Source organism: Thamnophis sirtalis, unplaced genomic scaffold (assembly GCF_051295495.1).
Source record: "Thamnophis sirtalis isolate CommonGarterSnake01/CBP01778 unplaced genomic scaffold, rThaSir2_p1.2 scaffold_10, whole genome shotgun sequence".
NCBI lineage: Eukaryota > Metazoa > Chordata > Lepidosauria > Squamata > Natricidae > Thamnophis > Thamnophis sirtalis.
The window spans coordinates 42,811,218-42,827,865 of record NW_028261390.1 but is presented as its reverse complement, the minus strand read 5'-3'; the positions used below and the strand labels follow the sequence as shown (position 1 = coordinate 42,827,865).

Here is a 16,648-nt window from a genome sequence, read left to right as displayed (position 1 = left end):
GAAGACTGCAGTTGGTCCAGAATGCAGCCGCGCGAGCGATATTAGGTATACCTAGATACACCCATGTTACACCTATCCTCCGCGAGCTGCACTGGCTACCCATTGGTCTCCGGACGCGCTTCAAGGTGCTAGTCGTTACTTTTAAAGCCCTACATGGTTTAGGACCTGGCTACCTGAGAGACCGCCTCCTGCCATTTACCTCCCAACGACCAATAAGATCACACAAATTGGGCCTCCTCCGGGTGCCGTCGGCCGGTCAATGTCAGTTGGCGGCTCCCCGGGGGAGGGCCTTCTCTGTAGCTGCTCCGGCCCTATGGAACTATCTTCCCGTAGAGATCCGTACCCTTACTACTCTTCCGGCCTTCCGTAAAGCTACTAAGACCTGGCTGTTCCGGCAGGCCTGGGGCTGTTGATCTGTATCCAGTCCCACTCTAACAGTATGCATGGTGTGAAATTTTAACCTTTGTATTCTTATTTTAATTTTTATATATGTTTCTTATTTTAATTTTTATATATGTTTCTTTGTCTTGTCTGTAAGCCGCCCAGAGGGAGTGGGCGGCATACAAATGTCAATAAATTCAAATTCAAATTTACTAATCAGGACTGGAATGATAACGTTTTTAAAAATTTGGTTATAGATAAGAGATTCAATATGGAAAGATTATCATTTGTTGTATTTTAAGAGATAATAAGTTATTAAAATTGTTTATTTTTGTGATAGTTATATATAGATATTGATGTATATAGTTTTTTCGTTTTTTCTATTTTCTTTTCTGCACTTTTTTTTTGTTTAGTTGGTATTTTATATTTGAGTTTTAATTTTTAACAAAATTACTATTTAAGAAATGGCTTTATACACAACTTTCATTTTAAGAAGCATAAAATATAAGGAAGCATATTTTTGTATTCACATGTCATTGAGGGTAATATTGTTTTTGACCTATTTAAGAGATTGCTTCATTCTTATCATTTAAAAAGAAAACTGATGACTAGGAGTTTTAGAATTACTTTGCACACCATGAAATGGGTTCCATGAACTATATAGGGAACAGCAGTATTTTCTTTATTTCATAATATAAATAAACAAATGGAGGGGAGAAACCAAACAAATATCAGCAGAACTGATGCAGACAAGATGAAGAAGATAGCTTTGCTATCTAATTTTAAAACTGGGCTTGCCGGTATCTGAAATGTATTTTTTTTTCCAGATTAGTGCTTTCTGCAGAATTTTAAAAAAAGAAAAATTCCTATCCCTCATTCAGAAATAAAAACTACATGTCTCTATTTATCCTTTTCCATGTGATGGCAATACTTTAGACATTCTCTTGAAATATATCAAATTGCTTAAGTTGGTGCAACCAATGTTTTCATTCTTTCTCTTTTAGTATATTATCAATCTGGCACGAATGCACAACTTTCTCTTCTCCCAGGATTACAGAGTAATAGGTGCATTCAATATGGTGACCTGCAGTTTATAGGCATGCTTCAGACTCAAAATATATTCCAACAAATAGTCTGGGACTTGTTGACTTACATCATACGATTGCCAGTGGCAATTTTAAACAAACTGGTTGGAGAAGTCTGGGAATTAAAGTCCACACATCTTAAAGTTCGAAAGATTGAGAAATGCTGATCTAGAGCTAGTGGAGTTTAACTGGTAAGACCAGAGAAATCCAAGTTCACGTATATCCCAAACTACGCAAACTCAGCAAAATCTACTCAATAGATATTTTTTATAATAATAAAGACTAAAAGGCAATGTTATATATGCTACTTTTAGCACTTGGAAGAAATACAGAATATTGATTTTAAATATGATTAAATAAAATATAATACTCAAAAAAAGGATTTATATCTTCTATCACTGATGTTTAAGACATACTAATCTTTATTGTGCAGTTGTAGTATCCACAACTTCTTTCCTACTGATATCTGGAATTCACAGATTATTCTTCAAAGCAAAATATACATGCCTGATAAATGATAATAGACATTTCGATTTATGAGCCACACCTACTTGTGACCGTATCTATTTGACCATATTCTATTGACTGTGTGGACTTTTTCAAGAAAACTGTTTAATAATATTTGTCACAAAGAACCAAATATTATGTCCATCACTCCAATTCTGCTGTCACCTATAAAAAGAATTATGCCAAAACATTCCAACAACCAGGTTCTTATTACAAATGTTCCGTAAAGAACAGTCATGTCAAAGTTCGTGACAAAGAATGGCAGCTCTTATTATCTCACCTGGAGCTCATCAGTCTTCGCTATTTCAACTTCTATTTAACGCATTTCAATCCAAAGAATGGAATGTCAGAGCTACCCTATGCCTTGACATGAAAGAAACAAACACTAAGTTTCCAGAAAAGATTTTAGGGTTTGCTTTCTTGTAATGCAATGTCCCTCTTGAAATGATAAATTAAAATTACAATTTGCAAAGAAGCACTGTCCCTGACACAAAAGGAGGTTAGATCAACACATCAAAATATAGAATTTGGCATGTCAGAATTCCAGAAGCAGATGCAGTTTGCCCCATGATCCCTAAGGAACAAAATTGGCCTAGCCACCTGCAAAACCAGGAAAAGTTCCAAAGCATTTGAAGGCCAATCAAGTCTCCGTAACTAATGGGCAAAGGGGGAGCAGTGGTAGATTTTCAAATATATTTCTAAGTTCAGTAACAAAAATTGAGATGCTTTTTTTTCCCACTTCAAATGCCTCTATAATCACAATCTCGCACTGGAAATCTGTAATTAAGGCAAGAAATCAGAGGCTTTAAGATACCACCATTGGGCTTAGGGAGCTCAGAAGTGAACCCTGTGTTTAGTATCTGGACTGTAAAGGACAGAAAGTAATTTTCTCTTTCCACTAAAATGAAATGTTTTCATATAATCTGTCTGCTATCTTCTCTTACTACCCATTTGTTTCCTTCAAACGCAATTTGGTTTATCAGTCTTATTGATATAATGACATAATTTTGTTATTATTCATTTCCTAGATTTGTACCTGCCAAAATCAAAACATATGCAGTGATTCATAGCATAATTCATTTTTAAAAATCGGTAATACAAAAACAGCTAGAACATTAACTGGAGCTAAAAAAAAAACATATTGTCATGGCTTCCACCTGGCCATCCAGCAACAGCCAGAGTCTAGAAGGACTTATATGTTGTGGACATTCTCTCAAAAGTATTGTAACCCTTCAGGAAACAATACTGGAGCTGTCACAGCTTCAATATACAAATATTTCGATATTTAGAAAATACCTAAGAACAAAAGCAAGAGTTTCATTACTGTTCATTACTTTTCTCCTATTCTTTGTAGCCAAATTAGAAGTAGGTGCCAGAATACCTGCACTGTCACAGGTAACTAGACTGCTGGTTATTTCAAATGATCTCACCTAAGTTCAATGAAAGTTTGGATATTAAATAGGATTTATGCATCTTATTACATTTTTCAGGTTTACTGATAGCTATTTCATAAACTTTTTATTTCTATTCCTCCTTACCATGCAGAAAATAATCTACCAAATAATCCACCTCATAATATTAGGACTGCTTCATTTTCCTCAACACATGTAACATCTCTGAAATAGTATAATTAATAACAAAAATAAACAGCTGAAATCTTAGGATTAAAACGAAGGAAGAAAGTTGTATTTTCCAAACACAGGAGCAAATTTCATGGTATATAAAGTTTGTTAAAAAGTAACCAAATGAATAGACATAGTTCTAATTTCTCAAAAAGTTCTTTATCTCATACAGACTCTCTCACACACACCACTGAAAAATTCAGGACATTGAATAATTTATTTTCTTCACTTCAGAAGTTTTGATGGATCAGTGTGTGATCAAAGAGGTTAATCTTTTATATATGCTTTAATCTTCAATCAATTTAGAAAATAAAATAGCACGTTGAGTCCATAGTGATTTAACTTCTGGAGCGACAATTAGTTCAACCCCAATACCTAATATCAGGTGTGGATGACAAGCTGATTAATCATTTCCTGCTGTAATCAATGGATGAACACTTGTTTGATCCAAAAAAAGCTGACCTTGTATTTGCAGGGAAAAAAGGAATAATATACCTATAGGTTTCTTCTTCTCCTCATATGCTCTTTAATGTTCTGTGTCTTAAATTTCACTTTTGCTTTTCTTCCTTAGCTTCTAGTTTGCCTTTCATAGTTTTTTTTTCATCTCCAGTTTGATGTTCTTCATTTTTCCACACCTATGAACTTATTTTTCAGTTTCAGAACTTTACATTTACAGCTTACAATGAAAATATTACATAAAAATTGTCTAGAATGCATAACTTATATTAAAACAATGACTAAAATATAATTTATTGTACCCACAATGAAAAGCCTAGGCATCCTAGAGATGTATTATATCAGGGGTCCCCAAACTTGGCAACTTTAAGATTTGTGGAAGTTTGAAGACCTTTGTATTATATATTCCTTTCATCAATGTGCTCCTGTCTCCACTCAGGTTGTCTCTCTCTTCTTTTTCCTTGCTCTTTCAGCTAGTCCTTTCCTCTTTGCTAGAGGAAGATCTTAATTTTTTTTTCTTTTTTTCTTTTTTTTTTCATGTGAAAAAGATTTTTATTTTCCATTTTTTTCATTTTCATACACTCACATATATACTGTGCATAGCTGGAGCCATACAACATTAAACAATAATCGCAGCAATTCCTCTTGTCAACAATACCCCAAAAAATAGAAACCCAATATACCTCTTCCACTCTCCGTACACCTCTTTCTTCCACCCCCCTCCAACTTTCTATCTTCCCTCCATCATTGCCCTCTACCCTACTTCCCCTCCCACTCTACCACTCCTCTCTCCCGATCCACCCCCTCCCTTCCTTCTCACCCTCCCTCCCATCCTCTCTCCCGCCCTCTCTACCCATCTTTCTTCTATCCCACTCCTCCTCCCCTTGGTGTATTTCCACTATATATCAATGTACTTAACTTATCCTATTTTTACAGAGAAATTAAAGAAAAACAGTATACATGTGAAGTCGCATTACATTGAATCTAACACATCGTATCTAACCTAGTATATATCCCTCCCTCCCCCCACCCTCCCACCCAATACCCCACCTCCCTCCCCCCCGACTTCCCAGAGCCCGTACACGGTATAGATTTTTAACAAACACAGTCTAAAATTTATGAGAAAAAAAGAAATAAAAAAAGGGTTAATAATATCTCTACATTGATCTTAGCTTCTTCTTGCTACGCTAACTTTGAACAGTTTAAATCATTCCTGATCTTAAGCATAGGCTATCTGGAATTTCTTAGTCCCATATTTGTTTTGTATATAGTCAATCCATTTTTTCCAGTCTCGTTTATATCTCTCATTTGAATGATCTTTAAGATATGCCGATATTTTAGTCATCGCGGCTAAATTTGTAACTTTCAATGTCCGTTCTTGAGTTGTAGGCAAGTCTTCCTTCTTCCAGTATTGTGCCACCAAGAGTCTTGCTGCCGTTATTAGGTGCAGAATCAAGTTAGTCTCTACCACTGTAAAGTCAGTACTTATACCTAGTAAAAATAACTGAGGAGTAAACTTTATCCTTCTTTTAAAGATATTTTGCATAATCCACCATATTTTTATCCAAAATGCCTTAACCTTTTGGCAGGTCCACCATATATGAAAATATGTAGCATCGAGAGAACCACATCTCCAACATTTAGGCTGTAAATTCGGATACATAGAAGTCACCTTTTTAGGATCTAAATGCCATCTATAGAACATCTTATAAAAATTTTCTCTCAGGTTTTGAGCTTGTGTAAATTTCACATTTCTTACCCAGATTCTTTCCCATGTATCCAACATTATTGGTTCTTCAATATTTTGAGCCCACTTTATCATACAATCTTTAACTAATTCTGTTTCCGAATCCATCTGTATTAATACATTATATATCCTCTTTATATGCATTAAGCTTTGATCTCTTATTTGTTTAAACAGATTATCCTCAACTTGGATAAAACCAATTTTTTGATCTATTTTCCACCTGGCCTGTAATTGCCCATACTGGAACCATGTTTGAACTACCTTCTCTTTTAATACCTCTAAAGATTTTAGTTGTAGTACCCCCCTTTCCAAAATAAGAAGCTGTCTGTAGGTAATTCTATCCTGTTTTTGTGCTATATTCATATTTTCAATTGCGTGTCTAGGAATTGCCCACATGGGTATCTTGTCATTTAATTTATATTGGTATTTTTTCCAGACCCGCAGTAAAGCATTTCTTAAAATATGACTTTTAAAATTCTTGTCCAATTTTTTGTTGAATAACATGTAAGCATGCCAACCATATACCAGATCGTGTCCCTCAATATTCAATATTCTATCATTAGTTAAATGAGTCCAATCACTAATTAGAGATAGCGCCACTGCATCATAATATAGTTTTAGGTTAGGTAATTTCAAGCCTCCTCTCTCGCGTACATCTTGCTTTATTTTCATCTTTACCCTCAGCTTCTTTCCTGCCCATACAAATTTGTTGATACCCTTCTGCCATTCTAAAAGATTCGCATCTTTTTTAAGTATAGGTAACATTTGGAAGAGAAATAAAATTTTTGGTAAGATGTTCATTTTCACTGCCGCTATCCTACCCAGCAAAGATAAGTGCAATTTCTCCCATTTTTTCATCTCTATCTGTATACTATGCCAAAGTGGTTCATAATTACGCTTATATAGTTTCCCATTTGAAGTTAAAATATTAACTCCAAGATATTTGACTTTTTTGACTACCTCACATCCTAGCATCCCTCCTAGTTCTTCCTTTTGTTTAGTACTCATATTTATAGCTAATATTTTTGTTTTTCCTAAATTTATTTTAAAACCAGACACTTGACCATATTGATTAATCGTATTCATTAAAACCATACTGGATTCCTGCGGTTGTTCCAATATTATGACCAAATCATCCGCAAAAGCACGCACTCTGTATTCTTGCTGCCTAATCTTGATCCCTTTTAGACCATCCAAGCCCCGTATTTTATTCAACAATACTTCCAAAGTTATAATAAACAATAGCGGGGACAAAGCCCTGTCTTGTACCTTTTCCAATTTGAAAAGAGTCTGTTAAACTTCCATTGACTATGATTTGTGCTGTTTGCTGTTGGTATATTGCTTTAATTGACTAAAAAAGATCTCCTATCTGCATTTTTTTCAATACCTTCAACAGAAATTGCCAGTTAACTCGATCAAAGGCCTTCGCAGCATCCAAAAACATGAACGCAGCAGGAATTTGATTGTTCTTTCCCAAATATTCTAATGCATTAATAATTAATCTAACATTACTTTTCATCTGTCTCCCCTGTATAAAACCTGTTTGGTTGGTGTGTATCAATTGTTGAATAACCAGCATTAACCTGTTTGCTAGTATTTTAGTAAAAATTTTATAATCTACATTAAGTAATGAGATAGGTCTATAATTTTTTCGTTGGGTAGTATCTTGATCTTCTTTGGGTATCAAAGATATAAATGCTGTCTTCCAAGATGGAGGCACCTTACCTTCTGTTTGAAAATTATTAAATAATTCTCTAAGAGGTTCTACCATTTCTAACTGTAAATTTTTATAGTAAACCGCTGTCAAACCATCTGTACCTGGTGCTTTCCCTAACTTTAATTGCTTAATTACCTGCAAAATTTCCCCCGAGGTTATTGGTTGGTTCAATTTTTGCCTGTGCTCTTCTCTAACTGAGGGTATTTTCTCTTTATCTAAATATTTGTCTATATCTAAACCATTAATTTTATCCTTTTTATACAATTCTGTAAAAAATTCCCGAAATGCCTTTTGAATCTCCTCCTGTTGAAACACCTCCTTCCCTCTGTAAGTCAGTTTAGATATATTTTGAGTTTTCCTTTTTTTCCTAATCTTAATTTTAATTTTAATCAAGACCTGTAAGACCACAACAAGGAATATAAAATTCTATTTTTAGAAAATCAGCTTCAGGTGGATTTAAATATTGCAGAAAATTTCAAAATATCAGCAAAATGCAATAAGAAAAAAATATGAAAAAACCTCCCAGCAATTAAGTCCTGTATAAAAGTCACCATCTTTGACATCAAATTCATTTTTCTTATTCCCAAATACTTGCTCAAGGAAACTGAGTCCTCCCCTGAAAAATCCAGGCCCCAGAATAATTTATCTTATTTATTTTGGAAGTTATGATAGACAGCGTGTGCGATCAAAGAAGATAAGCTTTATTTATTGATTTATTGTAATGTTTTGGAAAATAAAAGGCTCTTGAGTCCCTGAGCTCCAGTTTACGGCTGGATAATTAGTTCAAGCCCTCAGCTAGGATCTCTCTCCACCTGATTTACATCTTGAAGGCCAGGCCTGAAGGACCATTGTTTCTACTTCTGCACCTACGGAGAATGGCTACCGATGCACGGTCCCCAGGGAAAATTTACTCGGAAGGCAGCCCCGTGAGATGGCAGTCTCCGAGACTGCCGAAAGAAAATTCGGGGCTGCGTATGAAATGGCTGCGAACCAATTCTGAACCAGATGGACGCTTGTAAAATACAAAACGCGCACAGAACAAGGAAAGCGAGGTCAGAATGGCATAAGTGGGGACGAGAAAGGAAAGCAGCGATGCAGTAAAATAAAACAAGGGCGCCAGCAGCGTGGAGGGAAGGGTGGGGGACAGAATTGCCCTTTCTTATCGGTGCTCCCGGGGAAGAAGGAAAGATGGGGCAGGTGAAGAGGGGTCTACCTCCTTCTTCTTTTGGCTTCCTCCGAACTGGAAACAAAGGAGGAAGAGGAGGCAGCTCCCCGCAGACAGGTGCAGCCTTAAGAGCCGTAGCGATGCCATGGTTTCCCAACAGCGCCCTTCAATACCTCCCGTCTACCTGCTAGCGGCCGTTATCCACGCCACTTTCCCGGCCCGAATTGGGCCGGGCGGCGGCCAATCCAAAAGCAAGCTCCTGGGCAAAGCGTTCTGGGAAATGTAGTCTCCCTCTCTCTATCCCTCAGCACGCTTTCTTTCTCCCTTCACGAGAGAAGAGCTTTTTATTTGCTTATCTGTATTACAAGAGGATGCAGCAATAGCAACCGTCGTTTTTTAGTCCGGAACTGGAGGCGTTTCTCAGTTCGGAATTTGGTGCAGCTGAAAATGGATTGACCTGAGCCGAATTTGCTGAGGATACAACCTGAATAAAGTAGACTATAGCTCATAGGTTTAGGCTAAAATAAGTAAAATGGATAATAATAAAAGGGTGATAAATTGACTTTAATAAGGATTAGGGAAACTTCTATTTCCATGGTTTTAAAATCTGGAAAGAGATTCTGCACTGTTTTTCTTCTTTGACTCCTGAATATTATGATGGAGATAAAATACGAGCCTGATTAGTACTGTCAAGAAATATTGCAAAGTTCCATATGTAGTCACCAGTAAACCCACATAGATAGAACACAAATACGGTTAATCTTACAAGATCCATTTACATAAGCCTGCACAGTGCATTGTCGAGATACTACAGTGACAGATGCATGTTTGAAAACCAGGGATCCAGTTTTTTTCTGAAGTTCAACTCAAAATAGCTTTGGAGGAAAATGTCCAGTGATTACAATGCAGCATATGCCTCCAGTAGAGTACAATAGCTAAGAGAAGCTGGACTGATCCACTCTCTGATTGCATCATCAACAATATTGTCAAGAAAGTTTTGTAGATTATATCCATGGCAAAACTTGCATCTGAAAAAAAGATCAAACACTACTATAAAACAGATGCAATTAAATAATTTTAACTTCACTATTCAATTTTTCTAATTTTAGCACTTTTAACTTTTTATTATGTCACCCACAGTCACTGCATCAGTAAGATAGAAATTTAATAAAGACATGCACATTTTCTAATTTGACAAATGACTACATGACTCCAAAAGGAAACACAATACAGAAACCAAATGCATTCAAGATAACCATCAAGTTTAACTTTGTTTGTTGTAGCAAAGGATTTTATTAAGACTTGGATAACTGTTTTTTCTGCTCAGCACATCACCAAGGTGGGCCATTCCCTACTTCCTTAGGGCCAGGAACATAGGATGGCAATTCCTCCTATTTCCAGCCCATTACAAATGCATTCCAGTCACAATCTTCAGTTCATCTTCAATTCAAAACTGTTTATCACCCAAGCTCTCATCTGGTTTTAGACCAGATGGTTTCTTTGGTCCATTCTTTGATCCAACAAAGGCCCCATTAAGTGAGCTACCCTCAGCTCCTGAAGCTTGTGCTCAATTCTTTGTTCATATCACCAGGTAGGCACCTTTTCATTTTCTGTCCAGGTTGGATGTTCTTGCTTTCCCACCTCCTGCCCACAGTTCTACAAGGCTTTCCTTCCTCTTCCTACTTATTTTATGGGGCTGAATTGTCAGTTTGTCCCTGTTCAAAGTTTTTGTTGTCTTACAGGAATGGAAGAAACAAAAGAACTTGGCATGAGAACAATGATGGTACCATAATAGAAAAAAGAAATGATATGTGTTAATATCAAAGAAAATAATATAGGAACTTGTGGTGAAAACATCCATGCATGCAAACACCTGGGAAACAAAGGAAACAGAAGGGCTAAAGAAGAAAGAACAGTTCCAAAAAAGAGAAGGGAACTACAGTAGACTGATCCAGCAAGGAACCAACCAATGAGGCCTGTCTTTCCCATAAGGACAAGAAGCAAAGTAATAATAAGGCAGTTATAATCTAGGCTGAACGTTAGCCTACCCCAGGGGTGTCAAACTCATGACATGTTGTCATCACGAGATATATCTGTTATGGTCTGCCAGTGGCCTGCGGAGCTGGCAGCAGAGTCAGACAGTGAGGAGGTTGGAGAGGAACATGGGCCAGTCTTGGAGTCTGGGGAAGGCTCGGATGAGGGCTCTGCATCAGAAGCAGAGAGAGGGCCAGGGCCATTTGGTACTTACGTGCTGCCTCCGGAAACTCCCGAGTCTGACATCAGAGGCAGAAGAACAGTGTGAGCCTGTGCCCAATGTGCGCATGAAGGCAAGAACAATTAAGACAAAAAGGATGACTTGGGAGTAAGGCTTGGAGTGATTGGCCCCTCCCATAAGACATAAAAGAGGAGCAAATGGACGTGAGCCTTTGCATGAAGCAATTAGTTCATCTGGTCGATTCAAGCTCTGAGAATTCCTGTTTGATGTGCTGCATTTGGCCTTGCAAAACTAATTGGCAATTAGGTCTCTGGTATCGTTTCAAGGGAGATAAAGGTGGATGCTTATCAACATTACCCTGAAAGACTTTGGCAACTCGAGCAGACATCTGTTGGACTCTTTACAGACTATTTGTGAAATATTTTGGGCTGGGAATGACCATAATTCACAGCCATTTAAATAAAAGAGGGTTTGGGGCCTAAGATTGTCATTTATGCTTTCTCAGGAAGTCTAGGTCAGAACAGTATCACAACTTTTTCTCCCTTCCCCCTTTTTCCCCCTTCGCTAAACCGGGGATAGGTTATGGTCAGTGCATGACAGATCCAGCTCGCAGGCCGCAAGTTTGACACCCGTGAGCTAGCCCATTGTCAATCAACTGTGTTCAATTCTGAAATTTTTGAAGTTGCAGCTGGGAGCAACATGGAAAACAAAGAGTTGCTCTAAGGAATTGTCCTTAATCTACTAGGCAATCAGGAACATTCATGTTTGAAATCAATTATCCAGAATCATCTATAAGAGCATACAGAGCCATATCTCAACCCAAGCAAGTCTGGCAATAGGACAACCTTCCACAAAATATGTACTTAAATATGATATGTTTAAATGAGGCCCAAACAGCCTCAGGCAATGCAACAAAAATGGAACCGGTCACTCCTGTTGTACTAGCTGTATGAGGCTAGAAATAGCTGGGGGACAGGGAAGTGAAGTGAATCACAGTCTACATAATAACAATCCAATCACAATACAAACACTGGAAAAAAAACTGCTGAATATGTATTGGAAGCTAATGTATTCTCTCTCTGCACATTCTCTTTCTGAGAATCTAATCTTAGAAACGAATAGTAAATCAGGTTATAGAACAATGAAGGAAATTTATTATATGTGTAGGCAAGCCTTGCACAGATAGTTATGTCCTGTCAGGAAGTAATCCTTTCAACCGGAAGTGCCCCGGTTCTTCTGACACAAGTGTAAGTCAGGAACCAAAAAGTGCTTTATTTATGTTATTTATCAAATTTATTTACCGTCCACATCGCAGTGCCTTCTCTGTTACTACACCAACCATCTCCAGCCAATAGTTTTGTCTTCAGGACCCTGTGCTAGCCCGCATAGCCAGGTTTTAAGATTTTTCCTGAAGGCTAAAAGAAAAGAAGTGGATCTTACCTCCTGTGGCAAGATGTTCCAAGGGCAGGAGCCATGGCAGAAAATGATCTTTTCCTAGATCCAAAATTCCTTGGCTGATAGGTTCTGTAGTAGGCCCCTGACAGCACAAGTGAGGGAGGGAGAAATCCCATTGGAGAAAGATGATTCCATAAAGGACTTTAAAATTACCTAGTAGCTAACATCTTGAATTAAACCCAGAAAGCAAATCAGCAGCCAGTGCAGCTCACATAGTGATGTTATATGTAAGGTGACCAGATTTTCAGATTGGTAAAGAGGGACACCTTTGACCGGGGGGGGGGGGGGGGGGATTAAAAATTTTATACGGAGCAACAAAAATTTTCATACAACGCAAAAATAGTATTGTAATATTTTTTTTATTTCAACATAACTACAATTTACAAATATAAATTGTAACTGTTGCCAAAGATCAAATTTTTGATCACGTGACCATGAGGATGCTGCAACAGTCGCTAAGTGTGAAAAATGGTCATCAGTCACATTTTTTAATGCCATTGTAACTTTGGTCACTATACTACCTTTCTTGCCACAGTTCTTAAGTGAATAACTGCAGCTGATAAGTTAGTAACATAAGTGAATCTGGTTTCCCCATTTGACTTTGTCAAAAGGTGATTATATGACCCCAGGACACTGAAACCATCATAAATACGAATCTGTTGCCAAACATCAAAATTTTGATCACGTGACCATGAGGATGCTGCAACGGTTGCTAAGTGTGAAAATGGTCACTAAGTGTGAAAAATGGTCATCAGTCACTTTTTTCAATGCCATTGTAACTTTGGTCACTATACCACCTTTCTTGCTACAGTTCTTAAGTGAATAACTGCAGCTGGTATTTTGTATTTTGGATAGAATCTTTTTTTAAATAGTCTAAGACAATTTAAAAAAAGAATCCACACAGAATAAATTGAAGTAAAACATTTCAAAGTATTGTGCATAGAATTTTTAAAAATGGTTTCACTTCAATTTATTTTGGAGAGAATCTTTTTTTAAATAGTCTAAGACAATTTAAAAATAGAATCCACACAGAATAAAACTATTCTAAAAAAAAATCCTATGCACAATAAATAAAATATTATTTTAAAATACATTAAAAAAGAAAAGAAAAAAACCCAGCTCACTTACCAGCAGGCACAAGTGAACACTCCAAGTCAATCCAGAATGATGTAGATGTTAATACAAAGAACTCAGCAAATTAAAATGGTGAAATTAGTCAGGGAAATATTTTTCAAAGAAACTTTGCCACCATTTTTTTCACACGAGCCGAACTCCAACCTCCGTGCCCCTCCCCTCCGGAAAATCCAGGAAGGAACACTCGCTACCTCTCTAGCCAAGTATTTCCTGGAGCTCTATGGTACTGGGTCATTTCTTATAAAAGTGAGTAAAGGGGGCGGGGGGTCCGTTTTCTTGCTTTAAAGTTTTAATATCTTCAATGAAAGTACTGAGACAGAGAGAGAGAGATTAGACAGAGTGTCTTTTGTCTTGCTGCGGTTAGGATTTCTTAAGCAAATTCACTGGGCTTTCAACATGAAGCCAGAAAATCGGGACTTTTTTAAAACACCCCGGGGCACGGGACAAATTGTTATAAATCATGACTCTTCCGCTGAAATCGGGACGTCTGGTCACTATTGTGTACCAGGACATTGAGTTGAGCCGAAATAACTGAGGCGGAGATGGGAATAAAGAGGCCAACAAGTTTATTCCCTAACAGTACAAGCTAACAGTGAAGGAACCGGCTTCAGACAGGAACGACAGCTGTTGTTGGACAGCTCCCTTTTTATACCCGGAGCTGTCAAACAACCAGTCAATGAGCTGTCGAGTAACTCCCGCTTAAATGCAACTTTATTGAGCATGCTCAGAATGTGACACTCCTTTCCCCTACGCTCACGCAAGCATTGTCCTGTAGATAGGCTGGGTGCCGCCTAATGCAGCTGGACGCGTGAGGCCCTCTGTCGCCGCCTGGGAAAACTGGTCGATCTGCCGAGGACCTTGCTTCGCAGGATGGCAACAGCATGGGCCGCAGAGGTACCAAGGACTGGGCTGGCCCATCAAGTAAGTCGACTTCTGCATTGGCTGCTTGATCTGTTGTGGCCTCCTTGTTTCTGGGCCCTGCGTTGTTCGCTATTGGTTGTTGGTCGGTCGGTGCGCTTCTTCTGCTCCGTAACTGGTCGCAATGGCACTTCCAGATTCTGCTGTCGTCCAGCCTGACCCTGTAGGAGCAGGGTCCGGTCTGGTCAGTCACAATGCTTGGTAGCCACAAGGGATGCCCTACATAATTTCTGGCATACACTGCCTCCCCTGGAAGAAGGAGCGGGTACCCCCATGGGAGTCTAGGGGTGCTGGGGTGGAGTAGGCGGGGTGCATGTGGTCCAGGGGCATTCTGATGTAGTGACACATTAAGAGTTCCGTAGGGCTGGTGTTGGTGTCCGGGGATGGGGTGGCATGGTGAGCCAAGAGGAATGCGTTAATGCGTTCCTGCCAGCCAAGGTGGGCCCATTTTGGCAAGGGCCTCTTTAATGGAGCGCACCATGCGTTCCGCCAGTCCATTGCTAGCCAGGTGGAATGGGGCAATAAGGGCATGATGGATTCCCAGCGAGGCCAGGTAAGCCTCGAATTGGGCGGACATCAGCTGGGGTCTGTTGTCGGACACCAGCACATCAGGGAGGCCATGGGTAGAGAACAAGTGGCAGAGGGACGCTATCAGGGCATCGGCGGTAGTCAAGGGCATGTGATGACCTCCACCCATTTGGAGAAGGTGTCCCCAGCAAGGAGGAGCATGCAGCCAGAATGGGGCCAGCAAACTCCACATGCACCCGGGACAAGGACACAGAGAGCGGCTCCCATATGCGGGGCTCCGCCTTGGGCGGTAGCGCCTGGCCTGCCTGGCACTGAGGGCATCCAGCAACATGGGCAGAGATGTCCTGGTCTAGCTTAGGCCACCAAACATAACTACAGCCCAGGGCTTTCATCCGGACAATGCCAGGATCCGCGCTATGTAGCTGCTTTAACACAGTAGTCCTCAGTGAGGCCAGTACGATTACGCGATGGCCCCACAGAAGGCAGCCCCATTGGACTGAGAGCTCCGCCAACCTAGATTTCTAGGGAAGGAACTCGGTTTCCACGGGGTCCTTGGGCCACCCCCGCCTAACCCAGTCTAGGACTCGGGAAAGTACCTGATCCTTTGCAGACAACCGGGAGATGTCGGCGGCAGAGACTGGCAGGTTGAGGTCATCAACCAGGAACACCGGGGAGACGGCAGCAGGATCTTCGAGGCCAGCATGCAGGGGCCATCGGCTGAGGGCATCGGCATGTGCGATCTGTTTGCGGGGCAGTGCTGGAGCGAGTAGTCGTAGGCGGCTAGGAAGACAGACCAGCAGGTCATGCGAGGGGACATGACCTGCGGGGCCTGCCGGTCACTGGCCAGCAAGCCAAGGAGCGGCTTGTGATCAGTGACAATGAGGAAACGACGGCCATAAATGTAGTGGTGGAAACGGCGCACTGCGGCCACAATAGCGAGGGCTTCTTTATCTATCTGGGCATAGTTTCGTTCAGAGGCAGACAGGATGCAGGAAAAGAACGCCACAGGAACCTCTGCACCACTGGGCAGTTGGTGGCACAGTATGCGCCCACCCCATAGGGTGAGGCACCGCAGGCGAGCACAAGAGGCAAGTGCTCACTGTACTGGGCAAGCACATCATTGGAGACCAGGAGGTGCTTGACAGCCTGGAAAGCGGTAGCCTCACGGCGGCCCCACACCCAGGGCACACCAGAGTCCAAGAGGTGGTGGAGCGGTTCAGCGACAGAGGCTTTGTGGGGCAGGAACACAGCATAAAAGTTCAGAAGGCCTAAAAAGGCCTGTAGTTCAGCTCTGTTTGTAGGAGGAGGAGCCTCCATGATGGCTTTGGTCTTGGCAGCTGTTGGGTGAATGCCATGGGCATTGACTAGAAACCCCAGGAACTCCACTTGAGTGACAGCTATTTGACACTTGTCGCGCTTGACTTTAAGCCCAACTTGCTGGAATTTGTGCAGCACCGCTCGCAGTTGCACCATTAGGTTTTCATGGGTGGCAACAGAGATGAGGATGTCGTCAAAGTATGGGACGATGCCTCAGAGTCCTTGGAGCAGCCACTCTATTAAACTTTGGAATAGTCCTGGGACGATGCTGACCCCAAATTGCAGCCGGCGGCACCTGAAGGCACCCCAGTGTGTGATAATGGCTTCAGCTGCAGCATCGTCGACTACCAGCTGCTGGTAGGCTTGGGCGAGGTCCAGCTTGGCGAAAATGGACCCCTCAC

General features: G+C 40.3%; 1 protein-coding gene and 1 pseudogene across 2 annotated transcripts in view; both read right to left on the bottom strand.

Annotated features, from left to right (window-relative positions):
- The window catches only part of TUSC3 (tumor suppressor candidate 3), a 163,057-nt gene extending 154,109 nt beyond the window's left edge, over nucleotides 1-8,948 (bottom strand). The window contains exon 1 of one of the 2 annotated variants that reach the window (XM_087724456.1): nucleotides 8,729-8,948. In XM_087724456.1, the coding sequence (XP_087580582.1) occupies nucleotides 8,729-8,827 (99 nt within the window). In that variant the 5' untranslated portion in view covers nucleotides 8,828-8,948. The remainder of the gene's footprint in view (nucleotides 1-8,728) is intronic. The other variant, XM_087724455.1, reaches the window with a different exon arrangement.
- Nucleotides 1-16,648, bottom strand: part of LOC148043872 (uncharacterized) — an 802,025-nt pseudogene that overhangs the window by 601,988 nt on the left and 183,389 nt on the right.